The sequence below is a fragment of the Taeniopygia guttata genome, chromosome 29 (assembly GCF_048771995.1).
Source record: "Taeniopygia guttata chromosome 29, bTaeGut7.mat, whole genome shotgun sequence".
Classification (NCBI taxonomy): Eukaryota; Metazoa; Chordata; class Aves; order Passeriformes; family Estrildidae; genus Taeniopygia; species Taeniopygia guttata.
The window spans coordinates 4045871-4064653 of record NC_133054.1 but is presented as its reverse complement, the minus strand read 5'-3'; the positions used below and the strand labels follow the sequence as shown (position 1 = coordinate 4064653).

Genomic DNA, 18783 nt, shown 5'->3' with positions numbered 1-18783 from the left:
AGTGGGGGCAGGGAAAGGGGGGGGTGCCGGGACCCCCCCCCCACCTCGGCCCTCCCCAGTTTTGGTCCCTGGAGCCGGGTGGGGAGGGGTCCGAGGGCAGAGGGGGGTGGGGTGGGGGCTGCACCGGGGGTCCCCCTCCCCGTAAAGTGTCTGCGTGGGCGGGGGGGGTCCCGGCCGGGGTGGGGGGGGGCTAAGTCCACTTTACTGGCCGTTAATGCATGAGACGATGCACAGGAGTGCTCGGACATTCACTAAACTATTGCTATCGTTAAATATTCCCAAGTGGGGAGGGGGTTCTCCCCCTTTTCTGGGGGGGGTGGGTGGGGGACAAGGTGTGGTGGTGCGGTGGGGCCTGTTTCTGCTCTTAATTCGAAAATGAAATTTGAAAGAAAGCAAGGAAAAAAAAAAAACCCACCTCTTTTTCTTTTTTTTTTTTTTGTGTTTTTTTCCTTTTTTTTTTTTTTTTTTTGGCTTACACAAATCTGTGAGTTTGTGGTGCTGGAAAAAAAGGGGGGACGGGGTGGTGGTGGTGGTGGGGGGCGGAACCTGGCGGGATTTTGGGGAGGTGGGGGGTCGGTCCGGGCAGCGGGAAGGGGCCGCATTGTGGGGAGGGTTTTGGGGGGGCCCGTTCACGCTGCCGGAGCTTTTGTGGGGTTGGGTGGGGTGGGGGGAGCAAGACCCTCCCCAAATGTGGGATCAGCAGGCAGCGAGAGCAGCTCCAGAGGAGGAGGCAGTTCGTGGGGGCGCGGGGAGACCCCCAAGCCCCCCACTCACGGGTTGGGGGCGCGGGGAGACCCCCAAGCCCCCCACTCAGGGGTTGGGGGCGCGGGGAGACCCCCAAGCCCCCCACTCACGGGTTGGGGGCGCGGGGAGACCCCCGAGCCCCCCACTCAGGGGTTGGGGGCGCGTTTTCCCTGATAAAATTCCTCCCACCGGCTCTGGAAGAACCGGCGCATGGCGTGGCCGGCGCGGCCCACGGCCGAGTCGTCCTCGTTGAAGGTCTGGCAGTTGTCGAACACCAAAAGGGCGTCGGCGGCGAACTCGGCCGAGCTCGAGTACCTGAGGGACGCACGGGGTGGGTGGGGGGCGGCCGGGACCCCCACGGGACCCCCCAACCCCGTCCCCATGAGGGAGACCTGGGAGGGGAACTGATCCCCAAATCCCCAGCAGAGCCCATCCACCCCATTCCCAGGAGGGGATGGGGTCCCAGCAAAGACCCCCCAAAGCCCAGGGGAGACCCCAACAGCCCCGGAGAGACCCCCATTCCCAAGAGGAACCTCCGTGGTCAGGATGGGCCCCCATCCCCGGGAGCAAACCCTGGTGGTCCCACAAGACCCTCATGGTGGGGAAGGGAGCTGATCTCCCAGAGACCCCAAACCTGGGAGGGATCCCGGGCAGCCCCAACCCCAAGGGCCTGTGAGGGACCCTCACGCTCAGGAGGGACCCCCAGAAACACAAAGGCCATCCCTCTGAGGGACACCAGTGACCTGAGAGGGACACCCAACCTCTGAGAAGGATCCTGCCAGCCCCGATGGACCCCCAAACTCACAAAGGTAATCCCTCAGAGGGACACCCAACCCCTGAGAAGGATCCTGACAGCCCCGATGGACCCCCAAACTCACAAAGGTCATCCCTCTGAGGGACACCAGTGGCCTGAGAGGGACACCCAACCTCTGAGAATGACCCTGCCAGCTCTGATGGACCCCCAAACTCACAAAGGACATCCCTCTGAGGGACACCCAACCCCTGAGAACGACCCTGGCAGCCCTGGATAGACCCCTAAACCCACAAGTTATCCCTGGGAGGGACACCCAACCCCTGTGAGGGACCCTGGCAGCCCCGATGGACCCCCAAACCCACAAAGGTCATCCCTCTGAGTGACACCAGTGGCCTGAGAGGGACACCCAACCCCTGAGAATGACCCTGCCAGCTCTGATGGACCCCCAAACCCACAAAGGTCATCCCTTTGAGGGACACCCAACCCCTGTGAGGGACCCTGGCAGCTCTGATGGACCCCCAAACCCACAAAGGCCATCCCTTTGAGGGACACCCAAGCCCTGCGAAGGACCCTGGCAGCGCTGGAGGAGCCCCCACCCCCCTGAGGAGCCCCCAGCCCCACGAGGGACCCCGGCCCCGCTCACCCGCCCCGCAGCAGCCTGGCGCGCATGGTGGCGAAGTCCATGGGGTTCTTGATGACCCTGCGGTAGCCGGGCACCAGGCGGGGGTTGACGGGCTCCAGGAAGGGCCAGGCCTCCTCGTGCGACTCCATCTCCATCAGGATGATCCTGCCAGGGCAGAGGGAGGCTCAGGGGGAGCCCCCTCCCCGCGCAGCCCCCTCCCCACGGCCCCGGCCCCACTCACTCGCAGAAGGTCAGGTCGCTGGGCTGGCCCCGTGGGGCAGAGCTCCTGCGCCGGGGGGCGGCCAGAGCCTCCCCGGGGCACCGGGGGGAGCCGGGCAGCCCCTCCCGGCGGCGCGGGGCCGGGCGGCGCCGCGGGCTCGGCTCCTCCTGGCCGGGGCTGCCCCCGAGCCCCCCGAGCCCCCGGCCCCGTTTCCGCTTCTTGCCTCGCCGCGGGGAGACGGGGTCCCGGTACTGCCCTGCCTGCGCCAGGGGGGAAAAGGGGGTCACCCTCTGTCCCCCCAGAGCCTCTGCTCGTGTCCCCACTGCCCGAGCCCCGAGGTGGCCCCGGGGGTCCTTCCCAGGGGTGTCAGGTCCCTCAGAGGCCATCGGGGTCTCTGGGGGATGAGAGATTCTTCTGGAGGTCAGGAGCCCTCACAGCAATGGAGGGGACACCGGGGTCTCTCCTAGGGGTGGGGGGCTCCTCTAGGGGTGGGGGTCTCTCAGACACCACCAGGGTCTCTCCTGGGGACCAAGTCCTCACCCCAGAGGGGTGCCAGTCCCTCTGGGGTCACCAGTGTTCCTCCTGGGATGGGGGACCCTCCCCCTGATACGGGGGGCTCCCCCACAGATACGAGGGTCCCCCCTGGAGATGAGAGTCCTTTCTGGGAAAGGGGACCCCCCCTTCCAGGGGCATGGGGGTCCCTCAGAGACCACGGGGGTCTCCTCCAAGAATGGGGCTCTCCCTCGGGGTTGGGGGTCCCGTGGGGGCCATCAGGGTCCCTCTTGGGAACCCTAATTTCTTCCAGGACCTCTCCTGGAGCGAGGGGGGCCCAGCAGGGTGTGGGATCCCTCCTGGCTCGCCCCAACCTACCCGGGCCACGCAGACGGAGCAGAACCAGTCGCCCTCGGGCACCTGGCTCATGCGGGGCCGGTGGCAGTAGAGGTGGCAGCCGCGGTCGCAGCCGTCGCACAGCAGCAGGTGCTCGTCGTCGTCCCCTCGCCGGCAAACCAGGCAGGTCTGGGGGGCACACGGGGGGCTCAGAGCTGCCTTGGCACCCCCTGGACCACCCCTGGGTGCCCCCCCGGCGCGGGCTCTCACCACCCTGTTGACGGATTTCTCCCAGGCGATGGATTTCTCCAGCTGGAAGAGGCACAGGGACACCTGGGCCGCGCTGCGGCAGCGCTCCAGCGTCTGCCGCCACGTCCGCACCCGCGGCGTGATCTCGTAGGCGCTGCGGGCACACGGGGGGCTCAGCCCGGCACGGGGGTCCTGCCCCCGCCCGTGGGAACCCCCCACAGCCCACCTGGGTGATCCCAGAAGGGATCCCAAAAGGAGGAGTCTTGGGCCCTGCTCAGCCCCGAGCAGGACCCCGATGACCCTCATGAGACCCCCATCCCCAGGGGAGACCCCCATCCCTTGGAAAGACCCTCATCCCCAGGGGAGACCCCCGTCCCCAGGGGAGACCCCCATCCCTTGGAAAGACCCTCATCCCCAGGGGAGACCCCCATCCCCAGGAGAGATTCCCCATCCCCAGGGGAGATTCCCCATCCCCAGGGGAGATTCCCCATCCCCAGTTGAGACCCCCATCCCCAGGGGAGACCCCCATCCCCAGGGGAGACCCCCATCCCCAAGTGAGACCCCCATCCCCAGGAGAGACCCCCATCCCCAGGGGAGACCCCCATCCCCAGGGGAGACCCCCATCCCCAAATGAGACCCCCATCCCCAGGGGAGATTTCCCCATCCCCAAGTGAGACCCCCATCCCCAGGAGAGACCCCCATCCCCAGGGGAGACCCCCATCCCCAGGGGAGATTCCCCATCCCCAGGGGAGACCCTCATCCCCAAGTGAGACCCCCATCCCCAGGGGAGATTCCCCATCCCCAGGGGAGATTTCCCATCCCCCAGTGAGACCTCCATCCCCAAATGAGACTCCCATCCCCAGGGGAGACCCCCATCCCCAGGAGAGATTCCCCATCCCCAGGGGAGACCCCCATCCCCAAGTGAGACCCCCATCCCCAAGTGAGACCCCAATAGTCTCTGAGGGACCCCCACATCCCTGGGAGGGTTCCTCATTCCCAGGAAAGTCTTTCATCCCCAGGAAGGACCACGATGGCCTCTGAGGGACCCCCACTACCAGGACAAACCCTGCTGCTGCCCCACATTCCCAAGAAGGGTCCTGATCCCCAGAAGAGACTCTCATCCCCAAGGGGACCCCCAGAAAACACTCCCATCTCCAACACAGACCCCAGGACCGCCGAGGGTGTCCCACATTGCTGGGAAGGACCCCTATCCCAGGAAGAACACCGGTGACACACACAGGCCCTTCATCCCCAGGAAGGAATCCCACACCAGGACAGACCCTGCTGGCCCCACATTCCCTCCCTAAGGCAGGGCAGGGCTCGGGGTGGGTGCGTGGGGCGCTCACATCTCGGTGGGGCCCAGGCTCAGCTCCTCGGGGCCGCTCAGCACCGCTTTCTCCAGCACCACCTCGTGCAGCGGCCACAGCGGCTCCTTCAGGTAGCGGCGCTCCAGGTTCTGCTCCAGCGCCGCCAGCCGCAGCACGGCCAGGTCCAGCGGGTTGGTGAGCTCGCGGCGCGGCGGCAGCCCGTCCCGCCGGCTGCGCACCGTGATGTCCTCCAGAGGCTCCACCTTGTGCTCGCAGTACCTCAGGTCAGCCCGCGTCGAGTCCGGGCTGGGGCACGTCCAGCCCTGCGCAGAGAACGGCGGCGTCACTCGGTCACTCACCCGGTCACCCCGACACCGGCACCGCCCTGCCCCGGCACCCACCCGGATCTGCAGGTCGGCCATGAGCACGCGCTGCTCCAGCTCCTCCACCCACTGCAGGACGCCCAGGTCGGTCTCGTAGGCTCTGTCCGGCACCGACCACTGCGCCAGAGCTTCCCGGGACACCGCGGCAGCCGCCGAGTCCGGGCGCGGGTGGAAGATGGGGTCTGGAGAGGAGAAAAGGGGGTCAGGGATGGGGGACAGGCAGCAGAGCCCTGGCCTGGGATATCATGGGGTCTGAGAGGAGAAAAGGGGGTCAGGGATGGGGGACAGGCAGCAGAGCCCTGGCCTGGGATATCATGGGGTCTGAGAGGAGAAAAGGGGGTCAGGGATGGGGGACAGGCAGCAGAGCCCCATCCTGGGACACAACAGGGCTTGAAGAGGAGAAAATGGGGGACAGGGATGGGGGACAGGCAGCAGAGCCCCATCCTGGGACACAACAGGGCTTGAAGAGGAGAAAATGGGGGACAGGGATGGGGGACAGGCAGCAGAGCCCCATCCTGGGACACAACAGGGCTTGAAGAGGAGAAAATGGGGGACAGGGATGGGGGACAGGCAGCAGAGCCCCATCTCAGGACAGAGGAGGAAGATGGGGTCTGGAGAGGGGATGGGGAGCAGCTCCCTAAGCTGGAGGTGCACAGAGAAGTTGAGGGTCTGGAGGAGCACAGGAGAGGCTCACAGGGGGACAGGCAGCAGCCTCACCCCCCACCCTGGTGGTGCGGGGGGAATGTGGGGTCTGGGGGGCAGAGGGTGGGCTCGGGGGAGGCACATGAGCAGCAGCTCCCAACGTAGAGAACGAGGATGGGCTCGGGGGGGAACAGGAGCAGCCCCCTGCCCCAGGGCAGGGGTGGAAGGTGAGGTCTGCGTGGGGCGAAGGGTGGGCTCAGGGAGGGAACGGGGAGCAACCCCTTCCTTGCCTTAGGGATTGGGGCAGCAGATGAGATCTGGGGGCTCCCAGAAGGACAAGCAGGACCCCCCATCCCCGTTGGGCAGCGGGTCTGGGGGCAGGGGTGGGTTTTGGGGGGCCGGGCAGACTCACCGGTGGTGTTCCGGAGGCAAACCTCGCGCAGGAACTCCTTGTGCTTGGTGAGGTGCTTGTGCAGGGCCTTCTCGCGGATGCCGCGCGGGTGCAGCGCCCGCGCCACGGCCTCCAGCTCCTCGGGGTCCCGCAGACACCACCACCCTCTCTGCATCTCTGCAAGGCCACAGCTCAGCACCGTGCCAGGGCACCGGCACCGCCGCCGCGGGGGTCCCGGGGGCTCCCGGCGCTCACCGGTGGGCACCGGCTGCTCCGTCAGCTGCGTCAGGTATTTCTGCTCCATCTGCTTGAAGAATTTGGTGGGGGGTCTCCCGCGGCGTTTGGGTTGTCCCGGCACGTCCTGGAGCTTTTCCAGGCTGCCCTGGCTGCGGGGGCAGGCGCCGTGGGCCCTGGGGCCGGCGTGCACCGGCGTGGAGGCGAGCAGGGGAGCCGTGGGGTCGTCTGCGGGGAGGCCATTCAGCTGGAGGGACGGGGGGAACGTCAGAGAAAACAGAGAGGAAATTATAAAATATTCTGCCTTGGAGGGGACCCACAAGGATTATCACAGCTGGATCCTCAGCCCCTGAATTCTGCACCCTGCCCCAGTCCTGCGGCCCCGCAATCCCGCGGCCCCCCAACCCTACAACCCCCAATTCTTCAGCCCCTCAACCCCACAGCCCCAAGTCCTGCAGCCTCCCCACCCCTGGAGCTGTTTCCCTTCTCACCAGCCTGTCAAGGGCAGCAGGACTGAGCCCCCCGTGCCACCACCCCAGGTCAGACAGAGGGTCCCACCCCCCTCCCTGCCGCTGCCCAGGGAGAATCCCCTCCCCACACAACCCCTCAGGTCGGGGTGCAAGTGCTGGGCGCAGCCCCCCCACCCCATACCTGCCGTGCCGAGCCCTTGGGGGGCTCCCCACGGCTCTGGCTGCTGCGGGGGGCTGCAGGGGCTCGCGGCGAGGGCTCGGCCGAGGAGGTAGCGAGGGGGGCTCGGTCATCACAAGGCGTGCGGGGCAGCAGGTTGAACCAGGGCCCTCGCTTTGCCACGGCCTCCGGGGCTCTCTCCTCCTCCTCCTCCTCCTCCTCTTCCTCCTCCATGGGGTCCGAGGGGGCCTCGGGGGGCGGGAGCCCCGTGTCCGCTTTGCCGGGGCTGCTGGCCGGGGTGAGGACCGAGTCCTTGAGCAGGGACGACTGGGTCTGGCTCAGCCAGGACAGGAAGGCCGACTGGCTGAGGTCGTGCTGGCTCTGCCCCAGGGGCTCTGGCTCCTCCAGGACCCCGTTGAGCGGGACGGGGACGGGGCAGGGCTCGCAGTGCTGCGCCAGCTCCTCTTTGCTCTTCCTTGGCCGCCCGCGGGCGTGCGAGGCCGAGGCCGAGGCCGGGCAGCTGGTCCGGCTGGCCACGGGCACGGCGGCCGGCTCCTCCTTCACCGGGGACACGAGCGGGGACACCTTCTCCTCCGGGGGCTCCTGGGCCACAGGCTCGGCCGCTGCGACGGGAGGAGGAGCGGGGGTGAGATGTGGGGTCCTCTCCCCGCTGTGACAGCCCCACCAAGCCCCGCGCCCGCTCACCCTCCGCGCCCTCCACGAAGATGCCGCCCAGGTGGGGCAGGACCCAGTAGCGGCGCCGAAAGCGGTCCTGGCCCAGGGAGGCCGCGCGCAGCGTCTGCGAGGAGTGCAGCAGCTTCTTGCGGAAGAACATCTGCCTCTGTGGGGAGAGTGGGGGGCGGTGAGGGGGCTGCAGCCCCCCAGCAGGGCTCACCTCCAGCCCTCCAGCGCCCGCTCACCTTGGCCAGCTTCTCGATCTGCCGCTCCAGCTCCGGGACGCTGGATGCAGACGTGTCGACCTGGGGATGGGATGGATCAGTCGGGGAAGGGATCCCCGAGGTGGCACCCCCACCTCTGCCCCCCAACAGAGCTGGAGCACCCCACCTCCTCCTCCCGGCGGGACCTCCGCCCTCGGGTCTCCTCCTCCTCCATCTCCAGCCCCACGTCCTCGGTCAGGCGGGAGCTGCGCCGGCGCCGGCCGTCCTCCAGCCCCGTGATCTCCGACTCGGGCCGGCCCGTCTTCTTGGCCAGGGCGACCTTCAGCCTGCCGGGACACAGTCCAAGGCGCTGGGTGCCTGTCCCCCTGCCCACCCCGTGCCCCCTGAGGCACCTGGTCACCCGGAGGGGAAGGTGCTGAGGCACCGACCTGCGCAGCCGGCCCTCGATGATCCACTTGTTCTTCCTGTAGCTGGACATGTTCTCCAGGGTCCTGTCGATCTCGCTGCACAACAGGGGGAGAGGTGGCTGCAGTGAGCGGCTGCACGAGCGCAGCACCGCTCCAGCAGCCAGAACCAGAGGGTTTCGGTGCCCCCAGCCCGCCCCACCTGACGATGAGGGCGCTGCTGTTGAGCTCGTTGATGAGGAAGACGAGGATGGCGGCTTTGCGCTCCGGGGGCAGCGCCTGGAAGGGTTTGGTGCGCAGCCCCTCGCACAGCTCCGCGCCCGCCCCGTGCGCCGTCAGGAAGCAGCGCAGCACCTCGGACACCGTGTCCCGGTTCAGGCTGATCTCCGACACCTTCTCCCCCAGGATCTTCAGCGACTGCGCAGAGCAGAGGGAGAGGTTTGGGGAGTCCCCTCCTTGCCCCCCACGTCGGGGTTTGTTTGCTCCCGCCACAAGGACAGATGGGGGGACACCCCAAAAGATGCTGGGGGTGAGGAGGGGGCTGGCCACAGGGGAGGAGAGCAGGGAACGCGGCACACCCCAAATTTAGGATTCCCTGTCCCGAGTTTTACAGGCATTGACAGCCCCAGATGGGAGGGGAAAAATGGAGAAAGAAAGAGAAAGCAAAAGGGGAGGGAAAGAAACTGAAAGCAGCGGTAAAAAAAAAAAAAGGTGGTGGGAAGAAAAGGGAATGTAAAAAAAGAACAAGGGGCGAAAGGAAAGGGAAAATGAGACAAAAAAGAGAAGGGGAAAAGAAAGTTGAAGGAGGCAAAAGGATTGAAAAAAGAAAAGAGGAAAAGGTAAGAGAAGGAAAGAAAAGCAAAGTGGGGGAAACAAAGAGGAGGGAAGAAAAGGGATGGGAAAAATTGAAAAGGGAAGGGGAAAGAAGAAGGAGAAAGGAAAGGAGAAGGGGAAAAAAATAGGGGAAGGGGATAAAGGGATGAAAGGGAAGGGAAGGAATTGTCTGACCAGGTGGGGGCAGGGGTCTCACGTAACAGGGAGCTATCACCTGGTGGGGAAGGGGGTCTCACCTGGCGGGGAAGGGGTCTCACCTGGTGGGGAAGGGGGTCTCACCTGGTGGGGAAGGGGGTCTCACCTGGCGGGGAAGGGGTCTCACCTGGCAGTAGGGTGGCAGCCCGGGGTCACAGAGCGCTGCCTGCAGCAGCCTCACCAGCAGGTCCTGCAGCTGCCCCGCGCCGGGGGCCACCCCCAGCAGCCCCTCCTGCAGCGCGCCCAGCGTGGGCACGTCCCGCGCCGGCTCCAGCCCCAGCACCTTCCCGTAGCTCTGCAGGAACTCCACCACCGTCAGGCAGTCGGAGAAGGCGCGGCTGGGCAGGACGAGCCCCGGGATGCGGGAGAAGGCTGGAAGGGGCTGTGGATCAGGGAGAAGAAACGGGGGTGTCAGGGCCAGCTGGAGGCTCCCCAGGGTGACCTTTCTGAGCCCCTGGGCACAGCCCACCTGGTGGTCCCCCAGGCACATGTCCTCCGTGGGCTTCTTCATCTCCTCCAGGATGAGCTGCTGCCGCTGCCGCTCCTCCAGGCGCCGCTGGGCCAGCAGCCCCTTGTCCGCCTTCCGAGGCCCCTTGCCCTTCTTCTCCTTGGGCCGGGCCTTGTCCTTGCCCTTCTCTGGCTTCCCCTTCTTCTCCTTGGCCTGAGTCAGAGCCCGGATGTGTGGGGAGCAAAAAAATATAAGGGGGGGGAAAATCCATTTTTCATTTTTCATCTCCTCCCCCTCCCCGGCCTACTCGTGCCCACGGACTCACCTTGGATTTCTTCTTGGCCTCCTTGGCCCTCGGGGCTTTGGCCTCCTGCTTCTGCTTGTTCTTGGCCTGAGGGGAGAACAAGACCCGCTCAGGGACCCCCTGCACCAGGGAAACCCCCACCCAAACCTGAGCAGCCCCCGAGCCCCACGCCCGCACCTTCCGCCTCATCTTCTTCTTGATCTTGCTCATTTTCAGCTTGTCCTCCTCGCTGAGCACCTCTGGGGGGGCACAGAGCGGACATGAAGTGGGCACCGGGACCCCACCGGGGCCAGGCTGTGAGGGGCTCCACACCAGGGCTGGGAAGGGGGTACCTTGTGCTTCCAGCCTCTTCAGCAGCCGTGCGTCCGTCTTGCTCAGCAAATCCACCATCCTGACCTTGGGCGGGCGGCCCCGGCCCCGTTTGGTGGCCGGGGGCTCCTTGGGCTTGGCCTTCTCGGCGTTGCGGGGCCGGCCGCGCTTGCCCGTGATGGCCTGGATGCGCCCGGGGATCTCCTCGGGGCTCAGCTTCACCCACTGCGCGCCCTGTGGGGCACAGCCGGGGTCACCCCGGGCACAGCGAGGGGCTGGGGGGCACAGGGGGGCTCAGCCGCCCCCAGACCCACCTCCGGCGTGTCCCGCTCCTCGTAGAAGTCTCCCACGGGCATGCGGGGGCTGAAGCTGAAGTGCTCTCGCCGGACATCCTGCACCATGTTCCTGCTCAGGTACTGGCGACAGGGAGGAGGAGGAAGGCTGTGAGGAAGCTCAGCGCTCTGGGTTCGCCACAGCCTCCATCAGCTGCAGTGCTGGGCTTTGGGGGGGCTGCGGAGGACTAGAACGGCCCCCCTCACACAATTCAGGTCAGCCCTGTCCCCAGGGGCGGTACCTTGATCACCTCCGGGAACTGCTTCATCCTCTTCCCGCAGGGGCCGTAGTACCAGGTCTCGCCCTGCCAGCGATGGTTCCCCTTCTTGATCCGAACCTCCCGCCTCCACCTGGGCACGGCAGCGTCAGCCGGGGCCGTGGGGCGGGGTGGGGGGGGACACGGGGCCGTGGGGTGGGGTGGGGAGGGAACACGGGGCCGTGGGGAGGGATGGGGAGGGGACACGGGGCCGTGGGGTGGGGTGGGGAGGGGACATGGGGCTGTGGGGCAGGGTGGGGTGGGGGGGAGACACGAGGCTGTGGGGTGGGGTGGGAACACGGGGCCGTGGGGAGGGGTGGGGAGGGGACATGGGGCTGTGGGGAGGGGTGGGGAGGGGACACGGGGCTGTGGGGAGGAGTGGGGAGGGGACACGGGGCCGTGGGGCGGGGTGGGGGGGAGACACGAGGCTGCGGGGTGGGATGGGGAGGGGACACGGGGCCGTGGGGTGGGAAGGGGACACGGGGCCGTGGGGCGGGGTGGGAAGGGGACACGGGGCCGTGGGGAGGGGTGGGGAGGGGACACGGGGCCGTGGGGCAGGACCGCCCGAGGGGACGGCACCAGGGACAAGATGAGGAGGGAATAGTGCCGGGACGGAGCAAGGGAGGGGTTGGGGATGGGGTGGAGAGAGGAGCAGGATGGGAAAGGGATGGAGATGGGGATGGGGATGGGGACAGGACGGGGAGAGTTTCAGGAGCAGGATGGGGGGAAGGGGACGGTAGTTTTTGAGGCAGGATGGGGAGGGGACGGTGGGAGGGGGCCGGGAACAGGACATCCCACGTACCCGTGCTGCAGCGGGAAGCGCACCTCGTCCTGCGTGGCGATGCGCCGGCGAGGGACATCACCTGCGGGGAGGGGACAGACGGGACGATGGGCTGGGGGCACCGAGGGGTGGGCACGGGGCCGGGGGGGGAGGTCGCCGCCACACCTGCCCCCGAGGCACTCAGCAGGGCGGGCTCCTCGCTCTCCCCTTCTCCTGCCGCGGCCGAAGTCTCCGGGCAGCTGTCGGCAGCCTCCTCCTCCTCCTCCTCCTCCTCCTCCTCCTCCTCCTCCGCAGACGGGGCCGGAGACTCCGGGGAGCGCGGCTCCCGCAGCCCCGCGTGGTCGCCGCTCTTCTGCTCGGCGTTGTCGCCTGAGGAGCCAAGGTCAGGGACGTCACCGGACACGTCACCGCCACCGGGGCCGCGCGTCCCCTCCCCGCGCCGCCCGGGGCCGCGCCGGTGCCACCGAGACCCCCGCGGGGCTCCCGCGCTCCACCAGCGCCAGCATCCCTCGTGGGCAGCGAGCCCGGTGGGGTGACCGCCCCCTGCCCCGGTGTGGGGACACATCCCGGGGCCGCACGTACCGGGCAGGGCGGGCGGCGAGCCGCGGCCATCGAGCAGCGGGGCGGGCGAGGGGCTGGCGGGCAGCAGGCTGAAGGGGCCGGCGTGGAGTGGGGGGCTGGCGGCCAGCTCGGGGGGCTCCTCCAAGGAGGACTTGTCGCTCACCAGCCGTGAGTCGTCCATCGCGTACAGGTCGCCGGTGCCGGGGTCTGGGGAGGGGGGTGAGCACCGGGGCTGGGGGCGCACGGAGCCACATCTCCGCTCCCGGGGAACAGCGGGGTGTGTGTGCGTGTGTGTGTGTGTATGGAGTGGCCGGAAAGCTCCGGCAGCAGAGGGGTTAAAAGGGGTTTGGGCTGCCCCCCACGCTCCCCCCAGCTCCGCCTCCTCCTCTGGGAAGCGCCGGAGCCCAAAATGGCCGTGGCGATGCTCAGCAGCGCGGAAGTTCAGGCGCTGAGGAACCGCCTCGTCACGGAGCTGGGAAGGACGGGAAGGACGGGAAGGAAGGCAGGGAAGGCCGGCAGCGCGGCGGGGACGCGGGCCCGCCCCTGCCTCGGGACACCGGGGCACCGCCGCCCCCACCGCCGCATCTCCCCGCGGGACCGACAACGGCGGGCGCTGCTTCCCGGGCACCGGCTGTGCCCCCCGCCCTGCCCCGGCACCAATCCACCCGACACCCCCGTACCTCTGGCCAGCGACTCGAAGGGCTCCAGGGGGTCCTCGCTGAGGATGTGGGTGTCCTCCAGGCGCGGGGCGATGGGTGACGCGTCCCCCAGGCACCCGCTGGCCCTGGGTGCCAGGACGGGCCCCTCCGGCCCCAGCGAGCCCGTGCCAGCGGCTGCAGCCCCGTTATAGCTGCACATCTTCAGGTCTGAAGGGAACAAGCGACCGAAAACAGACCCTGAGATGTGCCGGTGACAGAGCCGGGGGATGATCCCCACTGCCGTTCCCCGTGCTGGGACACCCAGCCCTCCATGGCACCGGGTGGTGACACCCCGGGTTCCCTGGTTTTATGAGATCCCAACGCCTGCTCCAAGCTGTGACTGACCAAACCCCGTCCAGGACACTGGGCAGGCGGGTCAGAGCAGCTGGGATTCCCCAAGGAACGCGATGCCCAACTCGACCAGGATCCAGCACCCAACATGCCAGCGCCCCAGAGCTCTGCCTCCCCTCCCGGGCTCCTACCTGGCTGTGCCTCCTCCAGCTCCTGGCTGCCCACCAGCCCACCCCCGTTCTCCGTGATGGTGGTGCTGGTGGTGCTGGTGGTGGTGGGCATCTCTTTGGCTGCGCTGTCAGCATCCGCCTGGCCGGGGTCCGGCTCGTCCGGAGCCAGTGGGAAGGGCTGCGCGTCCGAGCTCAGTATGGGCGAGGACTGCCCCGCCGCGTAGAAGCCGTCGGGCCCGTTCTGCATCAGCTCGAAGCTCTGGTCGTGGAAGGAGTCGTAGAGCTCCTGCGAGTCGAAGCTCAGCCCCATGGGCCCGGCGGTGCCGTTGCCCCAGAACTCCTGCCCGGCCGCCCGCAGGTTGGTGCCGTGCCCCGGTGAGGCCGGCCGGGACCCCCCGGCCACGCCGTTGAGGGGGAACTGTCCGAGGGCGGGCGGGCCCCCGTCCTTGAGGCCGGCGGCGGGCGCGTAGGGCGCGTAGTCCCACAGGCAGTCGTAGGCGCGGAGGGGCTGAGCCCCGGCGGGCGCGGAGCCGGGCGAGAAGGTCCCTGAAGTACCGGGGTGTGATACAGTAGAGAAGCCATTGACATTCATGCCCCCGTTCAGACCTGCGAGGGAGCAGAGGGACGGCGAGCTCAGCGCCGCGGGGTCTCTCCAGCGGGTTTGAGGATGGATCAATGACCAGGCTGGGCTTCCAAAGCCCTGCTCGTGTCCCCCAGCCCCCCATGCCTGGAGAGAAGCAGGGGGAGAGGGGGGAGTCGCACGGTCCCCGTTTGCCAAACCGGCTCTGCCACAGGCTCTGGCGGCACCGGGCCGAGCGCCGCAGGACGCCGGGGATTAGCCGAGCCTTGGCAGGGCTGTGCCGGATCAGCTGACCGGCCAAATCCACGCACGGCCCCTGTGCCGGCGCGGCACCGCCGCTTTTCTAGGCCAAGGCGGCGGCAGGGATGCACAGACCCCAGCCCTGGCCCCAGCGCTGGAGCTGCTGCTGGCCACGGCCCCTCCATCCCTGTGTCCCCTCTGTCCCTGCAGCCTTCCCATCCCTGTGTCCCCTCTGTCCCTGCAACCCTCCCATCCCTGTGTCCCCCCTGGCCCCACGGCCACCCCATCCCTCTGTCCCCTCTGTCCCTGCAACCCTCCCATCCCTGTGTCCCCTCTGTCCCTGCAACCCTCCCATCCCTGTGTCCCCTCTGTCCCTGCAGCCTTCCCATCCCTGTGTCCCCTCTGTCCCTGCAACCCTCCCATCCCTGTGTCCCCCCTGGCCCCACGGCCACCCCATCCCTGCAACCTTCCCATCCCTGTGTTCCCCCTGGCCCCACAGCCACCCCATCCCTCTGTCTCTGCAGCCCTCCCATCCCTGTGTCCCCTCTGGCCCCACGGCCACCCCATCCCTGTGTCCCCTCTGTCCCTGCAGCCCTCTCATCCCTGTGTCCCCCCTGGCCCCATGGCCACCCCATCCCTGTGTCCCCCCTGGCCCCACGGCCACCCCATCCCTGCAGCCCCTCCGTCCCTGTCCCCGTGGGGTCACTCACTTTTCCCTTGCGGGGGGAAGCTGAGTGGGGAGCTGTGGGCGAAGGGGGAGTCCCCTGAGACAGGCGTGGGTTTCGGTCCTGAGGCAGCAGGTGCAGAGGAAAGGCCAGTGAAGTTAAAATGGTTGTTTGTTTCCATTTCTGCACGGGGGAGAAGATGCACTGGGGTCAGTCACTGGTGTGGACTGGGGCTGCCAGTGTGGTACCCACCCACCACTGACCCTCTGTTCCTTCTCCCTGCAGTCCCCAGCCCGGGGCTCGAGGGCTGGGGAGGGTGAGGAGTGACAGTGAAGCCCCGCAGGACTGAGATGCCACCTGCGCTGTGCTTTGGCCCAGGCCCAGGCACCCCAGGTGGATGAGCTGCCACCTGCTTGAGCACAGCCTGTCACCGGCGTCCCCAGGGACGGCCACGGCCAAGGTTGTGATCACTGTGTGCCACCAGCCCGTGGCTGCTCCTGGGCTCCCAGCCAAGGACCATACAGACCCCCCAAAGCAGCTCTGTGACCCCACGGGGAGCCAGCATAACCCAGGGCTCCCGGCACAGGAATGACCCTGTGGTGACAGACAGTGTCCCTGCCATCTCCCCCACACCCTGTCCCCCAGGAGCACCTCCAGGGTTTGAGGCCAGGCCATGCAGGGAGCAAGCAGGAGCTGAAGCCCCAGCACTGGCTCGGGCAGGAGCCTGGTGACCCTCATCCCCCAGGAACCCCAAACGCTCCCTCAAACCCGAGGCCACAAGGAGGGATCCCAGTGGGCCCAGCCCCAGGACTGAAGCCCTGCAAGCCCAGCAGATGAGGAGGGAGCCTCAGTGCTGGTGGGGACCCACAGGAACAACCCCCAGAGCTGCCACTGCCGGCAGCTCCTGGTTGTGCCACGCTTGCCAAACCCGCCACCGGCCCAGGCGGCACCGACCTCTCCGGAAGGGCCAAGGCCGCCGCACTCGGCACTTCAGCAGCGGCTGGTGGCACAGCCCGTGTCGAAACCCGGATTTCATCACACCCTCGCCCGCCCCAGCTGGTGCCCTGGCAGGGGCCGCAGGGGCCACCGAGCCTGGCCAGGGCCACCGGTGATTCATCCACCGGAGAAACCCGTATGGGCGGTGACGCGGCTGCCACACGCGCGTGGCTCCCGGACACGCCGGGATGGACCCGCTGAGCCTCCGCTGAGCCGTGAAGCGGCCTCTGCCCTGACCCAGCTGGAACCCCCGGGCGTGGGGACACCGGGGCAGCGGGGCTGGATAAGGAAAAGCCTTTCCGGTCCCACCCCGCGTGTGATGTGCCGGCCGGGAAGGCGCTGCCGGTTCTGGAGGTCAGGGCAGGGGGCCGAGGGATGTGCCAGAAGCGGGCAGGTGGCAGGTCGCAGACTGGGGTGCACTGGGATGGTCGGGCACGTGCCAGCCTGGGGAGGGGGCTGGGAGAAAATGGAAGCCACCAAAGTGGGAATGTCACCCTTGCTCCAGGGACAGCCCAGGCCCAGCAGACCAGAGCCGCCCTTGGCATCGCTGGGAGCTCAGCCAGCGCCAGGTGCATTGTGGACACCGGCCATCCACGGCCACCCACGGCCACCCATCACCTCCCACCCGCACCGGGGCTCCTGCGGCCCCGCTCCCCCCGCCCTGAGCCACCGAGTGTGGAGCTGAAACTGGGCCACGGAGAGAAACCGGAGCCAGGCAAGGTGAGGAGGGCGAGGGGCAGGAGCCTCGGATGGTGGCACTGCAGGGACCTCGGGGATGGTGGGTGACAAGGTGGGCACCGAGCCCGCGGCTGACCCCAGCTCCGGTCACACCGGGCACGGCCAACGTGGCAGCGGCGCTTGCCTGGGGGTCAAACCCGGTGGCAGCGGCACCACCGGGCCCCGGGATCCCCGCGGGGACACCGGGGCCAGGACTGTCCCTGGGAGCTGAGCTGGGGGGAACTGTCGGTGCCGCGGAGCCGGTGCCATTCCCCGGGCAGAGAGCTCGGCCTCCCCGGTTCTGCGGCCCCCACGGGCCGGTGGCACCGGGAGGCACCGGGAGGCCCCGGGAGCGTGACGCGACCTGATTAAAAAGGACGTTTCAAAAACAACGAGACGCAACAACCGGCTGCCATTTCCCGGCCACTTCCTGCGGGGACGGACACACGGGGGGGACACGGGACCGGCCCCGCAGCGCCGCACCCGGCGGGGACCCCCCGGTCCCTGCGGCAAGGACACCCCCACCCCTCTCTCCGGGGATGGGGGGCTCGGTGTCCGCGCCCCCCCCCGCCGCCGCAGGGGGGTCCCGGTCCCGGAGAGTGCGGGAGGGGGATACGGACGGGCGGTGCCGGAGAGGAGGGGGCTCCCCCCGAGCTCCGGGACGGGGCTGCGGGGAAACCGCACCGGCCTCCGGGGACAGGGCACGGGCTCCCGGTCCGGGCCCACAGTGAGGGAAGCGGGGGGGGTCACCGGGAGCCGGTAACGGAGGAGGAAGGGGGGTCACGCCATGGAAGCGGGATGCGCAGGGGGAAGCGGGGGGAGAGGACGGCGTCTCACCGAGGTCAGGAAAGCGGAGCGGGGTGCCGCCACCGCCACCGGGCCCAAACCGCTGCAACCGACCCTCCCAGCCCCTCGCCGCCTTCAGCCGGGCCGTTAACGGCCCGTTACCGCCCGCCCCCCTCCTCCGCCGCGACCCCGCACCTGGCAGGCGGCGGCGCGGGCCCGGCTCAGGCGGCGCGGGGCGGGGGGCGGCTCGGCATGGCGCGGCCCCTCCGCCGCACCGGGCCGGGCCGGGGCCCCTCCGCTCCGATGCGCTCCGGTACCGGGCCGGGCCGCGGAGCCGAACCCGCGGCCGGAAGCGCCTCGCGCCGCCGGGCGGTCCCGGGACCGCCCCCGTCCCGTCCCGTCCTTCCCCCCCCCTCCCCGCTCCCCCCGCACGTCACGGCGGCCGCAGTGGCGTCACCGGGAGCGGCGCCGCCGTGGCGTCACCGGGGGCGGGCGCGCGCCCACGTGGGAGGGGGATCCCCGCCCCCGGCGGGGTCAGGGCGGGGGGAATCCCCACGCGGGGACGCCCCCCCACCCCCGGCTCCGGGACCCCCGGTTTCCCCCGGGGCTCCCCCAGCCCGCACCGGCACCCCCCGGGAACGTTCCCCCCCCCCCGTTTCCCCCCCCCGCGCTCTCTCGTCCGTTCCCCCCTCGCTCCCCGCAGCCCCGCTCGACCCCCCGAGAGCGGCGGCGCAGCGGGACCGCGAGCCCTGCCGGGCACCGGGGCTCCCCGGTTCGGCCGCGGGGGCACCGGCCCCCCCCGGCTCCCCCCGGCCCCCGGGATCCCCGGTGACGTCACGTGGCACCGGCCGGGCCGCGCTGCGCAGGGCCCGGGGGCGACACCGGCTCCGGGGGCGGCGGGGGGAGAAGGGGGTCCCGGTGCGGGGGGGCTGTCCCGGTGCGGCCGCAGAGGAAGGGAGGGGGGGTGTCCCTTCCCGGTGCGGGGCAGCGGAGCCCGGTGCGGGGGTTCCCCGCCTGTTGGAGGCTCCCGGGGGGTTGGGGAGGTCCCGGTACAGAGTCGGGCCTCCCGGTGCAGCTGGCCCGGTCTCAGGGGGTCCCGGTGCAGATCCGGGGGTCCCTATACAGCCATCCCCAGCCCCGTAGGGGTGCCGGTGGGTCCCGGTATCCCCGTCCGTGGGTCCCGTCCTGCGCGCTGCGTACCTGGGGGGCGGTGGGGGCGGCCCGCACCAGCCCCGGTGCCCGCCCGGCCCGGTGCGCTGCGGTGCCGGTGCCGGTGGCGGAGCCGGGCGGGGCGCAGGTGCTCCCGGCCCCGCGT

At 69.1% G+C, this 18783-nt stretch overlaps 1 protein-coding gene and 1 long non-coding RNA gene across 5 annotated transcripts; one reads left to right on the top strand and one right to left on the bottom strand.

The window, feature by feature from the left end:
* Positions 1-418: 418 nt before the first annotated feature.
* Positions 419-17861, bottom strand: BAZ2A (bromodomain adjacent to zinc finger domain 2A). 4 transcript variants are annotated; one of them, XM_072919658.1, is made up of 29 exons: positions 17664-17860; positions 15015-15152; positions 13506-14090; positions 13006-13191; positions 12347-12532; positions 11930-12133; positions 11786-11846; positions 10969-11077; positions 10709-10810; positions 10418-10628; positions 10263-10324; positions 10107-10172; positions 9803-9994; positions 9461-9715; positions 8507-8721; positions 8329-8403; positions 8067-8226; positions 7922-7981; positions 7707-7842; positions 7026-7624; positions 6396-6621; positions 6162-6317; positions 5126-5289; positions 4764-5047; positions 3439-3571; positions 3211-3357; positions 2362-2600; positions 2142-2285; positions 419-1059 (listed from the first exon to the last, which is right to left on the bottom strand). In XM_072919658.1, exons 2-29 carry the CDS (start codon positions 15148-15150, stop codon positions 891-893), a joined length of 5262 nt encoding a protein of 1753 aa, XP_072775759.1. In that variant the 5' UTR covers positions 15151-15152; positions 17664-17860; the 3' UTR covers positions 419-890. The 4 variants fall into 4 exon arrangements, with proteins under 4 accessions (XP_072775759.1, XP_041567489.2, XP_041567488.2 ...); XM_041711555.2 differs by having other exon boundaries at positions 10107-10324; XM_041711554.2 differs by lacking the exon at positions 17664-17860 and adding an exon at positions 17520-17623 and having other exon boundaries at positions 10107-10324.
* Positions 13707-17075, top strand: LOC140680834 (uncharacterized). The gene is made up of 2 exons (XR_012052213.1): positions 13707-13842; positions 16471-17075. It is a non-coding gene; the product is annotated as an uncharacterized lncRNA (long non-coding RNA).
* Positions 17862-18783: the final 922 nt, after the last annotated feature.